This window comes from Mobula hypostoma, chromosome X1 (genome assembly GCF_963921235.1).
Source record: "Mobula hypostoma chromosome X1, sMobHyp1.1, whole genome shotgun sequence".
Classification (NCBI taxonomy): domain Eukaryota; kingdom Metazoa; phylum Chordata; class Chondrichthyes; order Myliobatiformes; family Myliobatidae; genus Mobula; species Mobula hypostoma.
The window spans coordinates 68,023,282-68,044,058 of NC_086128.1; the positions used below are offsets into that span (position 1 = coordinate 68,023,282).

At 51.0% G+C, this 20,777-nt stretch overlaps 1 protein-coding gene across 8 annotated transcripts in view; it reads left to right on the plus strand.

The window, feature by feature from the left end:
• Window positions 1–20,777, plus strand: part of smarce1 (SWI/SNF related, matrix associated, actin dependent regulator of chromatin, subfamily e, member 1) — a 145,446-nt gene that overhangs the window by 111,409 nt on the left and 13,260 nt on the right. For all 8 annotated transcript variants that reach the window (XM_063037647.1, XM_063037651.1, XM_063037649.1 and 5 more), the window contains 3 exons: window positions 158–330; window positions 1,825–1,926; window positions 6,925–7,126. In XM_063037647.1, coding sequence (XP_062893717.1) covers window positions 158–330; window positions 1,825–1,926; window positions 6,925–7,126 — 477 coding nt within the window. The remainder of the gene's footprint in view (window positions 1–157; window positions 331–1,824; window positions 1,927–6,924; window positions 7,127–20,777) is intronic.

Sequence of the window (20,777 nt, forward strand, 5' to 3'; positions counted from 1 at the left end):
ATTTTGCTCTCTTTCTGCACTACTTAATTTATATATGTGTTTCTTATTACAGTATGTAATTTCTATCATTGCACTGTTCTGCTGCCTCACATGGCAGATTTCACGACGTACACGTGCCAGTGACAGTAACTCTGATTCTGGCTGTGAACCTTCACAGATTACGACGACGGCTTTTCAATGAAGCACATCTCGGCTGCCCGCTTCCAGCGGAACCATCGACTGATAAGTGAGATTCTGAGTGAGAGCGTGGTCCCGGACGTCCGTTCGGTGGTGACAACAGCCCGGATGCAAGTCCTGAAACGGCAGGTGCAGTCACTGATGGTTCACCAGGTGAGTGGTGACTGGTGAGCTGCGGCCAGGTGACGTTGTCCTTTGTGACTGGAGTTTTGTTTTTTAAAAGCTTATCGCCCCTATTAGGGCATAGGTCATCGACAGCAGCTCTTTAAAGGTTCTATGGCTTCCACTTCCACCACACGACTTCATACGCCTTGTAGGCGAAGATCCTTCCCCCTCCCAGGGATGAGGTCTTTGGAGCTCCTGTTTGGTGTTTCTGGGCCTCTGGGATTTTTTTTAACCGGAAGGGTTAGTAGCCCCCCATGCCCGACCCTCCTCCTCTCACAGTTGGCAGAGTTCATAGTCATAGTCATACTTTATTAATCCCGGGGGAAATTGGTTTTCGTTACAGTTGCTCCATAAACAATAAATAGTAATAGAACCATAAATAGTTAAGTAGTAATATGTAAATTATGCCAGGGAATAAGTCCAGGACCAGCCTATTGGCTCAGGGTGTCTGACCCTCCAAGAGAGGAGTTGTAAAGTTTGATGGCCACAGGCAGGAATGACGTCCTATGACGCTCTGTGTTGCATCTCGGTGGAATGAGTCTCCGGCTGAATGTACTCCTGTGCCCACCCAGTACATTATGTAGTGGATGGGAGACATTGTCCAAGATGGCATGCAACTTGGACAGCATCCTCTTTTCAGACACCACCGTCAGAGAGTCCAGTTCCATCCCCACAACATCACTGGCCTTACGAATGAGTTTGTTGACTCTGTTGGTGTCTGCTACCCTCAGCCTGCTGCCCCAGCACACAACAGCAAACATGATCGCACTGGCCACCACAGACTCATAGAACATCCTCAGCATCGTCCGGCAGATGTTAAAGGACCTCAATCTCCTCAGGAAATAGAGACGGCTCTGACCCTTCTTGTAGACAGCCTCAGTGTTAGATCAATGGTAAGAGGTTATTAGGAATCTGGGGAAGAATTTATTCACCCAGCGGAGTTTGGAATCTGGAACAGGCTGCGACAGAGACTCTCTCGCAGCACAGGGGAGTGTGCGATCAGACTTATTCCAACTGAAGGTCTATGACTCGTGGGAGCCACTCTTAGTCTCTGACGTGTGTGTGTGTGTAGCCTAGATGGGTGAGTGAGTAAATCTGCCGAAGAAGCTAAGATTGGAGTTTGCGGATAGAGTGGAAGTCTTGCAAAGGGTACGACGGTAATATGGATCGGCTGTAGTTAACGGGCAGAGAAATGGCGGCTAGGGTGTAATCCAGATAAATATCGCACCTTGGTAGGTCAAATGTAACGAGGCTGTGCACTATTAATGGCAAGGCCCTCAACAGCGCTGATGAGCAGAGGGACCTTGGGATTCTGTAGGTGCTCCCGCAGCTCTGGGTTTTAATGGGGTCCCAGGTTTGACCCTCCTCCTTTTGTCGCTGGGCTTGGGACTGCCCATATGGCTGAGCTGTCTGAAAACGGCTCTCTGCGGCCCCCAGGTTGTTAATATTTAACGAAGACAACATCTCTTTTCCCCCCTACAGCGGAAGCTGGAAGCCGAGCTTCTTCAGATTGAGGACCGTCACCAAGATAAGAAGAGGAAATTCCTCGAAACCACGGAGTCCTTCAACAACGAGCTGAAAAGGGTGAGACTGGTGTAGGGGCTGGCGGCTGTTCTTCTCCCCTGCTGGTGCGGGGGCCCGGGTCAGCAGCCGTAATCGCTGGGCTTGTATGATCCAGTCCGCTAACGAAGTGGCCAGCAGGGGTGTGCATCCCCTGCTGTTCGTGATCTGGCACTGTGATGCCATGTATATCCCAGCATGCTGCATCGCTGCTTGGTACCGAAACCGCACTGCGGCGGGCAGGAGGGCTTTCTGTTTATGGAGAGGTGCAGAACGGGGATGTCATAGTGGGGGACTTTACTTTCCCTAGAATTAATTAGATCTTTCTTGATACATAGATGCGCAAGATTTTAGCTTTGATGAGGAAGGGAAGTAAAAAGAATCCAGGCATCTATAGGCAAGACAGCCTCATTTCAGCGGTAGGGAAGGATTGAGATACAGGATATATGCACATTTGGAAGGCATGGCCTGCTTAGGGACAATGAGCATGGTTTTGTGTGGGGAGATCACGCCTGATAAAATTGATTGAGGTGGCCAGAAGAGTTAGACCATTTGGCCCATCGAGTCTGTTTCGTCATTTCATCATGGCTGATCCATTTTCCCTCCCAGCCCCAATCTCCTGCATTTCCCCCTGTATCCCTTCATGCTCTGACCAGTCAAGAATCAAACAACATCTGCCTTAAATGTGCATAAAGTCTCAGCTCCACAGCTGCCCCAGGCAACAAATTCCACAGATTCACCGCTCTATGGCCAAAGAGCTTCCCCTTCTTCACATTCTGCAAGGATGATGCTCTATTCTGAGGCTGTCTCCTCTGGTCTTGCATGCTTGCATCCTCTCCACATCCACTTCATCAAGGCCTTTCTCCTCTTGACAGGTTTCAATTAGGTCACCCCTCACTGTTCCGAATTCCAGTGAATACAGGCCCAGAGCCATCAAATGCTCTTCATATGCCAAGCTGTTTAATCCTGGAATCCTCTGTGTAAAAAAAGAATACAGGAAAAGGATGCCTCTGAGGTTCCTGATAAACCTTTCCCCTCTCACTGTAAACCTACGCCCTCTAGATCTTAATTCCACCGCTCTGATGTGGCCGTCCATTTTGTTCGTTCTGCTGTTCGAATGCCCGCAAGAAAGCGTACGGAGGAAATTTACAAGGACGTGGCGGGGACTTGAGGACCTGAGTTATAGGGAGAGGTTGAACAGGTTCGGACTTCATTCCCTGGAGCGTAGGAGATTGAGGGGAGGTTTGACAGAGGTCTGCGAAATTATGAGGGGTCAGTCAGTCAGTGGGTGCCGTCCCGAATCCAGGGTTGGCGGCTATGCACCTCCATCTTCTTTGATCTTGCGGCAGCACCGAGTACAGCCCCTCCTCCAGTTTGTTCGCGCTGGCCGCCCGCCACTGAACTCGAGCCCGAGGCCGTATCGGCCTCCAGCCGCGGCCGCTTCTTCGAGCTCGACCCTTCCTTAGGTGGAGGCCTTGGGCAGGTCCAGGCACACGGTGCAGCGCCCGAGTTCATCATGTCTCTTCGAACTAGGTGCATAGCATACGATACGTGGTGAGGCTTTAATCTCTTCCACGGAAGATGGCCGTTGGCTCACAAGGAGCTCGTCCATCCTTTGTCAGGTCTTGTTTCTTCAGTCCTGCTGGGTGTCCTCACACCCTCCTCACCAGACTAAGTCCGGTGGAGGAGCCGGCCCACGTCGTCGACCACTCGACCCCGGCCCCTGACCGAGCGCCAGGCGCCCGCCCCCCTGCCAAATCTCACCGAGCGCCCGGCGCCCGACCGAAAAACCATGGTCGAGCGGCCGGCGAACATGAGGGGTACAGATTGGGTAAATGCAAGCAGGCTCTTTCCAGTGAGGTTGGGTGGGACTAGAACTGGAGGTCATGGGTTAAGGGCGAAGGGTGAGATGCTTAGGGGGACATGAGGGGGAGCTTTTCGCTCGGAGGGCGCTGACAGTGTGGGATGAGCTGCCAGTGCAAGAGGTGGGCGCGGGTTGGATTTTAATGTTGAAGGGCAGTTTGGACGGGTACGTGAATGGGACGGGTCTGGAGGGCTGTGGTCCCAGTGCCGGTCGATGGGACCGGGCAGTTTGAATGGTTCGGCATGGACTAGATGGGCCAAAGGGCCTGCTTCAGTGCTGTACTTTTCTATGACTCTGAAGAAGATGAATCTGAAGGTAGTATGTGGTAACATGTACCTACGAACTGTGATAATGAACTGACTTTGAACTTAGTATAAGGGTCAGCAGTGGTGATTTTCCCAGATGGTTACACAATTTTCAGCACCATTATCAAGTGAAACTGCTTGTGCTTGATATAGACAACGAATGGCAGGAGAATGCCCATGCTTCTTTCTGAAAGAATGAGGGGATTTCTCATTGAAACCAGAGGACACAGATAGAGTGGATGTAGAGAGGATGTTTCCCATAGTGGGGGAGTCTAGGACCAGAGGACACAGATAGAGTGGATGTGGAGAGGATGTTTCCCATAGTGGGGGAGTCTAGGACCAGAGGACACAGATAGAGTGGATGTGGAGAGGATGTTTCCCATAGTGGGGGAGTCTAGGACCAGATGACACAGATAGAGTGGATGTGGAGAAGATGTTTCCTATAGTGGGGGAGTCTAGGACCAGATGACACAGATAGAGTGGATGTGGAGAGGATGTTTCCCATAGTGGGGGAGTCTAGGACCAGATGACACAGATAGAGTGGATGTGGAGAGGATGTTTCCTATAGTCGGGGGAGTCTAGGACCAGAGGACACAGATAGAGTGGATGTGGAGAGGATGTTTCCTATAGTGGGGGAGTCTAGGACCAGAGGACACAGATAGAGTTGATGTGGAGAGGATGTTTCCTATAGTGGGGGAGTCTGGGACCAGAAGGCACAGCTTCAGAATAGAGGGGTATCCATTAAGAATGGAGATTATATTTTATATGTGCTGTGTGCGACTGTTGGTATTGTGTTTTGTACCTTGGCCATGGAGGAACTCTATTTTGTTTGTCTGTATTCATGGGTAGTCACATGTGGTTGAGTGAAAATTAAACTTAACTTTGGCTCTGTGTGACCGACCAGCGAAAAGATTTACTGCAGTTTTGTGTGCGTGTGTGTTTTTCTCTCCATTGCTTTTCAGTAATGCCTTCTTGGCTGGTGTGTTTATTTGGTGCTGACGTTACACGACAGAATTTGTTGGGAACGGATTCAGGATAGGAATTCCAAAGTGGTCACAGGAACTATATGAGCATGGGGTGTCCGGAGAGGGGTGAAAGGGGCCTGAGGAGTCCGTTCTGGGGGCAGCTCGCTCACTTTTGGTCCCTGCTAGACACTCAGCTCTCACCTGTGGCTCCATGTCGCTGTTAGCCCACAACAGCGTCCACACCCCGGCACACCGCTCCGACAGGCGGGCTGGAGCAGGTGAGGGTAGCTGGCTGGCCTCGTACCCTGGTGAGATGGGGACACGCCTGCCCCGATTCACCGATGGCCTGATTAACCGGAATCTGCTGTAGTAGAGAAATGGAGGGAAGGGTTAGATTAATCATGGAGTAGGTAAAAAAAAAAAGGTCTGTACAACATTATGGGCCAATGGGCCTGTACTGGGCCCGTAGCATTGTAAGTTCTAAATTATCAGAGAAATGTGGCAGTGCAACCTTTGGAAGGAAAAATGAAAGAGCAGATTATCATTTAACTGGTAACAGACTGCAGCACGCCGCTGTGCAGAGGCGCTTGGGAGAGCTTGTGCATGAATCACAGAAGGTTGGTTTGCAGGTGCAGCAGGCTGTCAAGGAGACAAGTGACACGTTGGTCTTCATTGCTAGGGGGACTGAATTTAAGAGCGGGGACTGTACCGGGTACTGGTGAGGCCGCACCTGGAGTACTGTGTGCAGTTCTGGTCTCCTTACCTGAGGAAGGATATACAGGCTTTGGAGGTAGTGCAGAGGAGGTTCGCCAGGTTGATTTCAGAGATGAGGGGGTCAGACTGTGAGGAGAGATTGAGTTGCCTGGGACTGTACTCCAGGGGTACTCCTGGGGTGTTAGCTTTCATAAGTCGAGGGATGGAGTTAAGAGACTACTAGACAGGTATATGGAGGAATTTAAGGTGGGGGTTATATGGAAGGCAGTGTCTGAGGGTCGGCACAACATTGTGGGCCAAAGGGCCTGTAATGTTCTGTACTATTCTATGTTCTATGCACTCGCTGGAATTCAGAAGAGTGAGTGGAGATCTTATAGAAACATATAAAATTATGAAAGGGGTAGATAAGATAGAGGCAGGAAAGTTGTTTCCACTGGTAGGTGAGACTAAAACTCGGGGACATAGCCTCAAGATTCGGGGGAGTAGATTTGGGACGGAGGTGAGGAGGAACTGCTTTTCCCAGAGAGTGGTGAATGTGTGGAATTCTCTGCCCAAGGACGCAGTGGAGGCTACCTCAGTAAATCTATTTAAGACAAGGCTGGGTAGATTTTTGCATAGTCGGGGAATTAAGGGTTATGGGGAAAAGGCGGGTAGGTGGAGATGAGTCAGGTCAAATTTATTTATATAGCACATTTAAAAACAACCCACGTTGACCAAAGTGCTGTACAGATCAGAGCAGATAGCTAAGATCACAAATACAAGAAACACAGACATAACCAACAGGGCAAACAGCTTACAGGCATGAAAGAAACAACACGAGGGCCTAGGCACAAGCCAAAAATCAGCCAAACACTAGTGAATAAAAGTAAGATTTGAGCCTGGATTTAAAAGAGACGATGGAGGGGGCAGACCTGATAGAGAGAGGAATGCCATTCCACAGTCTCGGGACCACAATAGCAAAGGCGCGGTCACCCCTGAGATTAAGTTTAGATCGCGAGTCCATGGTCAGATCAGCCATGATCTTATTGAATGGCAGAGCAGGCTCGTCGGGCCGGATGGCCGACTCCTGCCCCGATTTCTCATGTAACCGGTGTCTCTTTGCGTCCCGGGTCGGGTTTTTTCTGCCCCTTGCCGTTTCCGATTCTAACCCTGCCCCCCTCCTTCGCCCGCTCAGCTGTGCAACCTGAAGGTAGAGGTCGACATGGAGAAAATAGCGGCCGAGATAGCGCAGGCTGAAGAGCAGGCTCGCAAGCGGCAGGAAGAGAGGGAGAAGGAGGCTGAGCACGCGGACCAGCGCCAGAGCAACACGCCCGAGGAGCCCCCGAGCGGCAGCGAGGCTGAGGAGGCCAAAGTGGAGGAGGCGGCCATGGACATAGGTAACGGACCCACCGGGCTTAGAGTGACAAAGGTGTACTCTTGTTCGAACAAGAGGTTCTGTTGACGCTGGGGGAACTCAGCAGGTCCGGCAGCATCTACCGAGATTCTGTGGAGGGGAATAACCAGTCAGCGAGTCTGGCTGAGACCTTTCATCGGGACTGGATGAGGCCACTCTGAGGTTGGAGGAGCAATGTCTGGTATACTAGCGGGGTAGTCTCCAACCTGATGGTATGAATATCGATTTTCTTCTGCTAATTTCACCCCCCATTTTTCCATTCCCCATTCCGGTTACCCACTCACCTGTCCCACCTCCTCCCTCTGGTGCCCCTCCTCCTTCCCTTTTTCCCCATGGTCTCCCCCCCCTGTCAGAATCCTCCTCCTTCAGCCCTTCGCCTTTTCCACCTCCCCCCTCCTCTGGTCTTGCCTATCAACCCCCCCCCCCCCACTTTCCCCTCTCCCCACCACCTTAGTCTGGCTTCCTCCCCCTTCCTCTCCAGTCTCGGCCCGAAGCGCCAACTGCTCATTCACTTCCAGCGACCCACTGAGTTCCTGCAGCATCTTGTGCGTGTTGCTTCTAATTCCCCATCCGGCTGCCTATTTCATTGCCAGACTGCACGTCTGCTTAGCCCTTTGGTTCTGTGGTTTACAGAGCATTCCCATTCCTCTGCCTGACCTGCCGAGTTCCTCCGGCATTTTTGTGTGTCTGTGTGTGTTAGGCATTCCACAACACCAGTGATCCACAAAAAAGTTGTAAACAAATGGTATAAGTGTTCGGTCCTGCCCCAGGTTTTAGTTTGCATTTACCAGACAGGTGCAGAGAAGGTTTTTTTTTCCCTGTGATCTTAATTGAGTCGCGTTCGGAGATGGTTGGAATGAGCATGTTCCTTTGCTCCAAGTTTGTGGTGTGCGGCTCACAGAGTGACAGGTGGCATGAGGCTTCATGACCTACAGCGTCTTGTTGATAACAGTTCGGACACTGCTGCTGGAAAACCTTATTACAGCTTGAAGAGATTTGTTTTTTAGTCTAGATCTTTTGAATGAATCTAAGCGCTGTGTTTATCTTGGAATGTTCTCAGATTCTGTTCAGTCGTGACCTGTTCTTCAGGCTCTGTCTTGTCAGACCCAGACTGCGCACTGTTTCAACAGGATGTCTGGATTAGTTACAAATTTGGAAACGTGTCGATGACAAAATGCCACCCTTGCAGAGCGGTCCTAGAGGGCCCGCAGTGCCAGAGGCCATAGACAGAGAGCAGGGAAACGGGTCCCCTGGCCTGAGTTAGTTAGTTTCCATCTGCCCACGTTTGGCCCAAGACCCCCTTAAACCTCTCCCATCCACGGACTTACTTAGATGGTTTTTAAATCAGGGGTGTCCGACATGGGCCCTGACCATTACCCGAGGCATCTGTGCACCCCAGGTTGGGAACCCCTGCTCTAAACCTTGCTTATCTGTCTACTAGTGTGGGCACGTGGCCAAGTGGTTAAGGCATTGGACTAGCGACCTGAAAGTTGTGAGTTCGAGCCCCAGTCGAGGGGACGTGTTGTGTCCTTGAGCAAGGCACTTAACCACACATTGCTCTGCGACGACACCGGTGCCAAGCTGTATGGGTCCGAATGCCCTTCCCTTGGACAACATCGGTGTCATGGAGAGGGGAGACTTGCAGCATGGGCAACTGCCGGTCTTCCATACAACCTTGCCCAGGCCTGCGCCCTGGTGAGTGAAGACTTTCCAGGCGCAGATCCATGGTCTCGCAAGACTAACGGATGCCTTAAAAAAAAAAATCTGACTTCAGCCGCTATTCCTGGCAGTTGACTTTAAATGCGCACCACCCTCTGAGTGAAGAAGCTAAATTGATGGGCTTTTTAGATCTCTCTCTTTGCACCCTCTTGTCTTTGGTGATGGACGCTGCTTGCCCGCGACAGTGCTTCGTGGTGGGAAGGGCTTTGCTCTGTTACTGGGCCATTTCACTATTTTTTTGTAGGATTTTCCGTTCAAGGGTATTGCTGTTTCCATACCAGTGGCACAGCCTCAGAACAGAGGGACGTCCATTCAAAATAGAGACGAGGAGGAATTTCTTTAGCCAGACAGAGGTGAATCTGTGGAATTCGTTCCCTCCTGTCTTGAGGCTGATTTATACTTGTGTGTCAAATGTACGGCGTAGCCGTGTACCCTACGCTGTACTCTACGCAAACCCCACGCCGTAGCCTAACGCGCACCCCTCCCAAAATGTAACTACGTGTCGCGGTGTCGCAGACTGCAACAACTGTGATTGGTCTGCTTGGTAGCGTCGCATTTCCTCCGACTCTGCAATAGCTTCCCACTGGGCGACTGAAGGGCAGGGAAGGAACTCTGGCTGTAATGCTTTCCATAAAGCTTTACAGATCTCCCTGTGCTTGACGCCAGTTTGTAGCCAGCTGCTACAGCCTGTTGACTTCCACCTGAAGCTAAACCTCGAATGGTGATTGCCAGTCACTGCGCGTACACTGATGCGATATTAATGGTTGGAGACGACAAACCAAATCGTCAAATCTAACTGCTGACATCCGAAAATATTTGAAATGCATTTCCTCGTCCGTGTCTCTCAGTGGCCGGACAAGCCCAGAATATTCACCCCCCTTCAGTTTCAGTCGCCATTGTCTGAAGTTTGGGTTTCTTCGTGTTGAGTTTCAACACAGTGGCACAGAAACCCCACCGCCAACGAGCGTTTTGGCGGTGAATCGCAGAGCGACGCAGACACACCAACGCACAAGTATAAATGCTCACAACGGCGTAGCGCACTTGCGTAGGCTCCTGCACAAGTATAAATCTGCCTTTACAGTAGTAGTGCAGAAAGAGCAATAAGGTAGTGAGGTAGTCCTTCCAGAAATGTAATGGTGGAGGGGAGGAAGCTGTTCCTAATCCATTGTCAATATGTCTTTACAACCAGGGTTGTCGAATCTTGTCAGTCTTAAGCCTGATGTATACTTCTGCGTGAACTCGACGCCGTAACCTACGCAAGTGACTTGCACACGATGTGAGCATTTATACTCGCGCGTTGGTGTGTCTGTGTCGCTCTGCAATTCGCGCACGCACCTGCCCGCGCGAGGCTCCGTGGTCATGGCAGTCTTCCTCGGGGTAAACAAGAAGCGAGCGTCTTTTCTCGTCAAAGCGAAATGTGTTCTCCGTAATTTCGGAGGTCTGTGAAGCTTTATGGAAAGCACTGCCCTTCAGTCGCCCAATGGGAAGCTACTGCAGTGCAGGGGGAAATGCGATGCTACCAAGCAGACCAATCACAGTTCTTACGGTCTGCATTGCCGCGACGCGCGGTTACATTTTGGGAGAGGTGCGCGTCGCAGCAACGCAGGCTCTGGCGTAGGGTTTGCGGCGACGCAGAACTTAACGACGACGCGTTGACACAGAAGTATAAGTCAGGCTTTGCCCTTTACCCTGACAGGAACATACAGGCCCTGAACTCTTGACACCTGGCAGGCTTGCCTTTCTCTGCAAACAGTCTCACCCAGTGAAAGCCAGAGGAGAATTATTCATCCGCAATTCAAAGCAGGTGAATTGTCAAACTCTGTATGCCTTACACAACTTTGAGAATTGTCATCTTGTCAACAGCCACAAAATAAAACACACAACAGAAACCACAGGGGAAAAAAAAACCCACACCACAAAGACGTGATGTATCCTGTGTGTGAAAAGAGAACAAATGCCAACAGTAACAAAACAAAACAAGTAAATGACACAGACGACATGAACTGCCAAGCCCACAAAAGTGGGTCCACAGCTGCCCTGTCAGTTCAGTGCTAAGGTGGGTAAGTGGCCCCGGAGTTGTGAACTGAATTCGTCCTTTGCCCTCACCCTCAACGCCGTAGTCTTTTCAATCTGGCTGAGTGCTGAACTCGCCCAAGCATCATCTGGTGTTTTTCACACTTTGGCTCGAGCCCCGTCACTTCAGTCCGGCCCAAAGCCACCCCGGCAATGACTGTCGCGGCCACAAGCTGGGCTCCAGAGAGTCTAGTTCGCCAAATCCTTTGGGGTACTGCCAAAACGCCAGGTCGCACAGATAACCACTGACGGCTTTGAAGTTTCCTCCGCCCCAGTTCAGGAACCTGTCTCATCCTTACCCCCAACTGTTTTAAAACTTACAGAGTTGTGGTCTTTGGACCGACAGTCACTTCTGCGGTGCCTCATTCCCCACGAGGACGCCCACTCTTGTAGATCCCTCGAAATATTGATCAAGAAGCTTTGTTGGACACATTTCTCATATCGTGCTCAGTTCTGCTGCTTTACTGTCTGGTCCAGAGGCACCCCTGCACAGAATCAGTAAAAGCCACCAAAGGCTATAAACTCGGTTGGCTCCGTCTCGAACAGATGTCCACCATGTCCACCTCAAACAGGCGGTGTCCATCATTGGGGACCCTCAACACCCGGGGCCATTCATTTTGAGGGGTTTAGTATATGAAAACAACGTTGTAGTGCTGAGGCAGTCTGGGAGGCCTCACGGACTATCTAGTGCGAGTGGTGTCGGGCCCCTTATCTGAGAAACGGTGTGCTGACATTGAAGGGATTCCAGAGGAGGTTCACGAGAGTGGTATCGGGAATGAAAGTGTTAACATTTCAGGAGTACTGAGGGCTCTGGGCCCCCTACTCATTGACACCTATTGAATATTGAAGGGCCCAGATAGAGTGGGCGTGGAGAGTTTGTTTCCTATGGTGGGGGAGTCTAGGACCAGAGGACACAGATAGAGTGGATGTGGAGAGGATGTTTCCTATAGTGGGGGAGTCTAGGACCAGAGGACACAGTTAGAGTGGATGTGGAGAGGATGTTTCCTATGGTGGGGGAGTCAAGGACCAGAGGACACAGATAGAGTGGATGTGGAGAGGGTGTTTCCCATAGTGGGGGAGTCTAGGACCAGAGGACACAGATAGAGTGGATGTGGAGAGGATGTTTCCTATAGTGGGGGGAGTCTAGGACCAGAGGGCACAGATAGAGTGGATGTGGAGAGGATGTTTCCTATAGTGGGGGGAGTCTAGGACCAGAGGACACAGATAGAGTGGATGTGGAGAGGGTGTTTCCCATAGTGGGGGAGTCTAGGACCAGAGGACACAGATAGAGTGGATGTGGAGAGGATGTTTCCTATAGTGGGGGAGTCTAGGACCAGAGGACACAGACAGAGTGGATGTGGAGAGGATGTTTCCTATGGTGGGGGAGTCTAGGACCAGAGGACACAGACAGAGTGGATGTGGAGAGGATGTTTCCTATAGTGGGGGGAGTCTAGGACCCGAGGACACAGACAGAGTGGATGTGGAGAGGATGTTTCCTATAGTGGGGGAGTCTAGGACCAGAGGGCACAGATAGAGTGGATGTGGAGAGGATGTTTCCGATAGTGGGGGAGTCTAGGACCAGAGGACACAGACAGAGTGGATGTGGAGAGGATGTTTCCTATGGTGGGGGGGTCTAGGACCAGAGGACACAGACAGAGTGGATGTGGAGAGGATGTTTCCTATGGTGGGGGGGTCTAGGACCAGAGGACACAGATAGAGTGGATGTGGAGAGGATGTTTCCTATAGTGGGGGAGTCTAGGACCAGAGGACACAGACAGAGTGGATGTGGAGAGGATGTTTCCTATAGTGGGGGAGTCTAGGACCAGAGGACACAGATAGAGTGGATGTGGAGAGGATGTTTCCTATAGTGGGGGAGTCTAGGACCAGAGGACACAGACAGAGTGGATGTGGAGAGGATGTTTCCTATAGTGGGGGAGTCTAGGACCAGAGGACACAGATAGAGTGGATGTGGAGAGGATGTTTCCTGTAGTGGGGGAGTCTAGGACCAGAGGGCACAGATAGAGTGGATGTGGAGAGGATGTTTCCTATAGTGGGGGAGTCTAGGACCAGAGGACACAGACAGAGTGGATGTGGAGAGGATGTTTCCTATAGTGGGGGAGTCTAGGACCAGAGGACACAGACAGAGTGGATGTGGAGAGGATGTTTCCTATGGTGGGGGGGGGTCTAGGACCAGAAGACACAGATAGAGTGGATGTGGAGAGGATGTTTCCCATAGTGGGGGAGTCTAGGACCAGAGGACACAGACAGAGTCGATGTGGAGAGGATGTTTCCTATAGTGGGGGGAGTCTAGGACCAGAGGACACAGACAGAGTCGATGTGGAGAGGATGTTTCCTATAGTGGGGGAGTCTAGGACCAGAGGGCACAGATAGAGTGGATGTGGAGAGGATGTTTCCTGTAGTGGGGGAGTCTAGGACCAGAGGACACAGATAGAGTGGATGTGGAGAGGATGTTTCCTATAGTGGGGGAGTCTTGGACCAGAGGACACAGACAGAGTGGATGTGGAGAGGATGTTTCCTATAGTGGGGGAGTCTAGGACCAGAGGACACAGACAGAGTGGATGTGGAGAGGATGTTTCCTATGGTGGGGGGGGTCTAGGACCAGAGGACACAGATAGAGTGGATGTGGAGAGGATGTTTCCTATAGTGGGGGAGTCTAGGACCAGAAGACACAGATAGAATGGATGTGGAGAGGATGTTTCCTATAGTGGGGGAGTCTAGGACCAGAGGACACAGACAGAGTGGATGTGGAGAGGATGTTTCCTATAGTGGGGGAGTCTAGGACCAGAGAACACAGACAGAGTGGATGTGGAGAGGATGTTTCCTATGGTGGGGGAGTCTAGGACCAGAGGGCACAGATAGAGTGGATGTGGAGAGGATGTTTCCTATAGTGGGGGAGTCTAGGACCAGAGGACACAGATAGAGTGGATGTGGAGAGGATGTTTCCTATAGTGGGGGAGTCTAGGACCAGAAGACACAGATAGAGTGGATGTGGAAAGGATGTTTCCTATAGTGGGGGAGTCTAGGACCAGAGGACACAGACAGAGTCGATGTGGAGAGGATGTTTCCTATAGTGGGGGGAGTCTAGGACCAGAGGACACAGACAGAGTCGATGTGGAGAGGATGTTTCCTATAGTGGGGGGAGTCTAGGACCAGAGGGCACAGATAGAGTGGATGTGGAGAGGATGTTTCCTGTAGTGGGGGAGTCTAGGACCAGAGGACACAGATAGAGTGGATGTGGAGAGGATGTTTCCTATAGTGGGGGAGTCTTGGACCAGAGGACACAGACAGAGTGGATGTGGAGAGGATGTTTCCTATAGTGGGGGAGTCTAGGACCAGAGGACACAGACAGAGTGGATGTGGAGAGGATGTTTCCTATGGTGGGGGGAGTCTAGGACCAGAGGACACAGATAGAGTGGGTGTGGAGAGGATGTTTCCTATAGTGGGGGAGTCTAGGACCAGAAGACACAGATAGAGTGGATGTGGAGAGGATGTTTCCTATAGTGGGGGAGTCTAGGACCAGAGGACACAGACAGAGTGGATGTGGAAAGGATGTTTCCTATAGTGGGGGGAGTCTAGGACCAGAGGACACAGATAGAGTGGATGTGGAGAGGATGTTTCCTATAGTGGGGGAGTCTAGGACCAGAAGACACAGCCTCAGAATAGAGGGACGTCCATTTAGAACAGAGATGAGGAGGAATTTCTTCGGCCAGAGGTTGTGAATCTGTGGAATTCATTGCCATAGGCGGCTGCGGAGGCCAAGTCATTGGATGTATTTGGAACAGAGGTTGATAGCTTCTTAATGAGTCAGGGTGTGAGAAGTTACAGAGACAAGGCAGGAGATTGGGGCTGAGAGGGGGAAAATGATCAGTCCTGATGAAATGGCGGGGCGGACTCGATGGGCTGAGTGGCCTAATTCTGCTCCCATTTCTTGTGGTCTTACGGACATTTCGTCCTTCACCACTACCATCGGGCGGGAGGTGCAGGAGCCCGAGTACACCTCCTACCCTGGAGGGGAGCTGCGGCAGCTGAGCGCGAGGCCTGCCACTCCGCAGTGAGCGCGGCGGTTGCGAAAGGAGAGAGCGAGCGACTGGGAGGCCCAGCCACTCACTCTGGCCCACACGGCACCAGAAAACGTGGATCCCTGATTAACCTCTACCGCTGCCTGAGTACCCACAAATAGACAGCCCCCTTCGGAAAACACCATACTCGACTGAAGTGACCGCAATTCTTCTGCCAGAGGAAGACGCGCAGTCAATATTTTAGGAACAGCTTCTTCCCTTCCGCTGTCAGGTTTATGAAGAGACCATGAACACTCCCTTACTTTTGGCACAAACTTATTTTAAACATTTCATACATTGCTCTGTACTTCTTAGATCCGTCAGCCCTGCAATGACCCGCCTGTCTTCGGAGCTTCCATCAGCACTTCTGTAACGTTGGGGTTTTTCTTTAAAACGGGATGGGGTTGCTGGCCCCGTGCCCAACCCTCCTCCTCCTCCTCCTCCTCCTCCTCGCAGCCGGGCTTGGGACCGCTGTCCCCTCACAGCTGTGCCTGTGCACGGTCGCGCTGTGACCGTAACGCCCCCCGCGCACAGCCTTCGTTGCCACCCAGCTAGAAAATGTTTGCGAAAGGTGAAGGATTTTCTTCGTTGTACTTTTTTTCATTCTACCCTTCAATTAGTAATGTAAAATCGAAAGTGTATGATTTTTCAATTTTTATCCGAAATACTCATGGTATGCACGATACCTGAAAGAAAACATTTTAAGTGCTGCGAGGCTATAAAAATAATTGGGGGGAGTATTATTTGTGTCCATCCATGGAGTACTGTGGTACTGCTGGCACAAATCAGCAAAATTCATGACATAGAAAGATAGAAAATAGGTGCAGGAGTAGGCCATTCGGCCCTTCGAGCCTGCACCGCCATTTATTATGATCATGGCTAATCATCCAACTCAGAACCCCGCCCCAGCCTTCCCTCCATACCCCCGATCCCTTTAGGCACAAGGGCCATATCTAACTCCCTCTTAAATATAGCCAATGAATTTAAGAGGGAGTTAGATATGGCCCTTGTGCCTAAAGGGATCGGGGGTATGGAGGGAAGGCTGGGGCGGGCCTCAACAGTTTCCTGTGGCAGAGAATTCCACAGATTCACCACTCTCTGTGTGAAGAAGTTTTTCCTAATCTCTGTCCTAAAAGGCTTCCCCTCTATCCTCAAACTGTGACCCCTCATTCTGGACTTCCCCAACATCGGGAACAATCTTCCTGCATCTAGCCTGTCCAATCCCTTTAGGATTTTATACGTTTCAATCAGATCCCCCCCTCAATCTTCTAAATTCCAACGAGTACAAGCCCAGTTCATCCAGTCTTTCTTCATATGAAAGTCCTGCCATCCCAGGAATCAATCTGGTGAACCTTCTTTGTACTCCCTCTATGGCAAAGATGTCTTTCCTCAGATTAGGGGACCAAAACTGCACACAATACTCCAGGTGTGGTCTCACCAAGGCCTTGTACAACTGCAGTAGTACCTCCCTGCTCCTGTACTCGAATCCTCTCGCTATAAATGCCATGTGTCAGTGCTAATGATCCTGATTCTGATTTCAGTTTGTACTCAGTACTAAAATCTCCCAAAGGAGGTGTGAGGTGCCCTTTCCCTCCGCTAGCATACAGGTCACCCTTGGGCGAGGTGTAGCACCTGCTTAGCCCCCCGATCAGGGTCAGGTGAAGCCGTGGGAGCAGCTGGTGGACGGTCGTACGAGCAGCCGGTGCAGATCGCAGGTCCTGGTGATGTGACCACCGACGCCAGGCAGACAATCTCTGAAGAGTATTGATAATGGCCGGGGTCACCCGTCTTGTAAAGACACACTGCCCAGAAGAAGACGATGGCAAACCACTTTTGTAGAAAAATTTGCAAAGAACAGTCGTGGTCACGGAAAGACCACGATCGCCCATTTCGTACGGGTGAACGATATACCACCTGATTATCTTGGCTGCCTGCTTCAGTCTCTACGTGGGAACTGAAAACATGCAGAAAAAGGTCAGGTGGTGGGCGGGGAACGCTGAGAATGTCACTGAATTAATTCAAGCTGAATTTGTTACAGAAAACTAGTTGTAACTAGTGATCTGCAGATTTAATTTGGATCTAGTCCAGCTGCAAACTCTGCCAACTGCCAGTCGATACACTTTCCACCCTATTTTTTTGCAAAACCTGCTGTAATTCATGCTGTGTTTATCTTAGAATGTAAATGAAGCACAGCGCAGTGCAGATCTTTTGGCCCACGGAGTTGTGCTGACCCTTTAACCTCACTTTTCATGGCCCCCTTGCCTCTCGAATCGATTGGGACTTAACTCTGGCCGTCGAACTCTCGCTGGGCCGCCTAGAACTGAGGGGCAGGTGTGCCCAGCTTTTGATAGTGGTGCTGGAGAACACCCAACCCCAAAGCTCAGTGCCTTTCTGACCCCAAGCAAAATTGCCGAAGGCCTTGGGAGCACAGCGATTAACACCGGGCCAGCGACCTGAGTTCGATTCCCGCTGCTTTCATCCAAATCTCTCCGGGTGCTCTGGTTCCCTCCCACGGTCCATAGACATACCGGTTCGTAGGTTAATTGGTCATTGTGAATTGTCCTGTGGTGAGGCTAGGGTTAAATAGGTGGGTTGCTTGGTGGAGTAGCTTGTTGGGCCGTAAGTGCCCGTCACCATCCTCTGCCTCTAAATACAGGTTTTAAATTCTTTTCCTCCTTAATCTGTGACTTAAAAGTGTCATTTAGCGTGTTGCTCCTTGATTCTGTGACTCCTGACTCCAATTGGATGAGCCTGTGGAGAAAGGCGTCTCTAGTCGGGTGCTTTGAGCATGGAGACCGCTCCTGTCTTGAATAGGGTGCTTTCAGTTCAGGTAGCTCGAGTTCTCAACTCAGAAAGTAGCGTAGCCCAGCGGCCCACAGTGTCGTTCGTTAGTTCTTTATGTGCTGTGTCTGTGGCCACGACCATGATTATTCCTGGCAAATTATTCTATAAAACTGATTTGCCATCGCCTTATTCTGGGCGGTGTTTCTTACAAGACGAGTGCCCCCCGCCCCCCAGCCATTATCAATACTCTTCAGAGATTGTCTGCCTGGCGTCAGTGGTCGCATCACCAGGACTTGTGATCTGCACCGGCTGCTCGTACGACCGTCCACCACCTGTTCCCGTGGTTTCAGAACCCCACCCCCCACCCCCACCGTGCTCTCCTCTTACTGCTGCCATCAGGAAGGAGGTACAGGAGCCTCAGGACCCACACCACCAGGTTCAGGGACAGTTATTACCCCTCAACCATCAGGAAGGTGGTACAGGAGCCTCAGGACCCACACCACCAGATTCAGGAACAGTTATTACCCCTCAACCATCAGGAAGGGGGTACAGGAGCCTCAGGACCCACACCACCAGGTTCAGGAACAGTTATTACCCCTCAACCATCAGGAAGGGGGTACAGGAGCCTCAGGACTCACACCACCAGGTTCAGGAACAGTTATTATCCCTCAACCATCAGGAAGGAGGTATAGGAGCCTCAGGACCCACACCACCAGGTTCAGGGACAGTTATTACCCCTCAACCATCAGGAAGGAGGTACAGGAGCCTCAGGACTCACACCACCAGGTTCAGGAACAGTTATTACCCCTTAACCATCAGGAAGGAGGTACAGGAGCCTCAGGACACAAACCACCAGGTTCAGGAACAGTTATTACCCCTTAACCATCAGGAAGGAAGTACAGGAGCCTCAGGACCCACACACCGAGTTCAGGAACAGTTATTACCCCCTCAACCATCAGGAAGGAGGTACGGGAGCCTCAGGACCCACACCACTAGTTTCAGGAACAGTTATTACCCCCTCAACCATCAGGAAGGAGGTACGGGAGCCTCAGGACCCACACCACCGAGTTCAGGGACAGTTATTACCCCCTCAACCATCAGGAAGGAGGTACGGGAGTCTCAGGACCCACACCACCGAGTTCAGGGACAGTTACTACCCCTCAACCATCAGGAAGGAGGTACGGGAGCCTCAGGACCCACACCACCACGTTCAGGAACAGTTATTACCCCTGAACCATCAGAAAGGAGGTACAGGAGCCTCAGGACCCACACTTCCAGGTTCAGGAACAGTTATTACCCCTCAACCATCAGAAAGGAGGTACAGGAGCCTCAGGACCCACACCACCAGGTTCAGGAACAGTTATTACCCCTCAACCATCAGGAAGGAAGTACAGGAGCCTCAGGACCCACACCACCAGGTTCAGGGACAGTTATTACCCCTCAACCATCAGGAAGGAGGTACAGGAGCCTCAGGACCCACACCACCAGGTTCAGGAACAGTTATTACCCCTCAACCATCAGGAAGGAGGTACAGGAGCCTCAGGACTCACACCACCAGGATCAGGAACAGTTATTACCCCTCAACCATCAGGAAGGAGGTACAGGAGCCTCAGGACCCACACCACCAGGTTCAGGAACAGTTATTACCCCTCAACCATCAGGAAGGAAGTACAGGAGCCTCAGGACCCACACCACCAGGTTCAGGAACAGTTATTACCCCTCAACCATCAGGAAGGAGGTACAGGAGCCTCAGGACCCACACCACCAGGTTCAGGAACAGTTATTACCCCTCAACCATCAGGCTCCTGAACCAGAGGGGATAACTTCATTCACCTCAACACTGAAGCCATCCCACAAACTACAGGCTCACTTTCAAGGACTCTACAACTCGTGTTCTCAGAGTTATTTATTGAAGATCATGGTAGGGGAAGACTTGAGCCATTTGGCCCATCAAATCTCTGCCATTCCATCATGGCTGATTTAACCTCACTCTCTGTCCCATTCTCCCGTAACCTTTGACACTCTGACTAATCAAGAACCTATGAACCTCCGCTGTAAATACACCCAATGACTTGTCCTCTACAGATTCACCACCCTCTGGCTAGAGAAATTCCTCCTCATCTCTGTTCTGAAGGGACGTCCCTCTATTCTGAGGCTGTGCCCCCTGTTCCTCGACTCCCCCACAAGAGGAAATTCTGATTTTTTTTTACATAATTGGCACGACTTAATTTATTTTACATACTGGTTGTTTGTCAGTCTGTATGTGTAGTTTTTCACAGATTGAACGATGTTGATGTTCTGGACATTCCTGTGTGCTAATTACAACGGTAAGATGCAGTATCGGGTGTCAGGTGTGGTTAGACAATAGACAATAGGTGCAGGAGTAGGCCATTCAGCCCTTCGAGCCAGCACCGCCATTCACTGTGATCATGGCTGATCATCCACAATCAGTATCCAGTTCCTGCCTTATCCCCATAACCTTTGATTCCGCTACCTTTAAGAGCTCTATTCATCTCTTTTTTGAAAGCATCTAGAGACTTGGCCTCCACAGCCTTCTGGGGCAGAGCATTCCATATATCCACCACTCTCTGGGTGAAAAAGTTTTTCCTCAATTCCTTTCTAAATGGCCTACCCCTAATTCTTAAACTGTGGCCTCTGGTTCTGGACTCACCCATCAGCGGGAACATGCTTCCTGCCTCCAGCGTGTCCAATCCCTTAATAATCTTATATGTTTCAATAAGATCCCCTCTCAGCCTTCTAAATTCCAGAATATACAAGCCCAGTCGCTCCAATCTTTCGACATATGACAGTCCCGCCATCCCGGGAATTAACCTTGTGAACCTACGCTGCACTCCCTCAATAGCAAGAATGTCCTTCCTCAAATTTGGAGACCAAAACTGCACAAGATACTCCGGGTTTGGTCTCACCAGGGCCCTGTACAGCTGCAGAAGGACCTCTTTGCTCTTATGCTCAATTCCC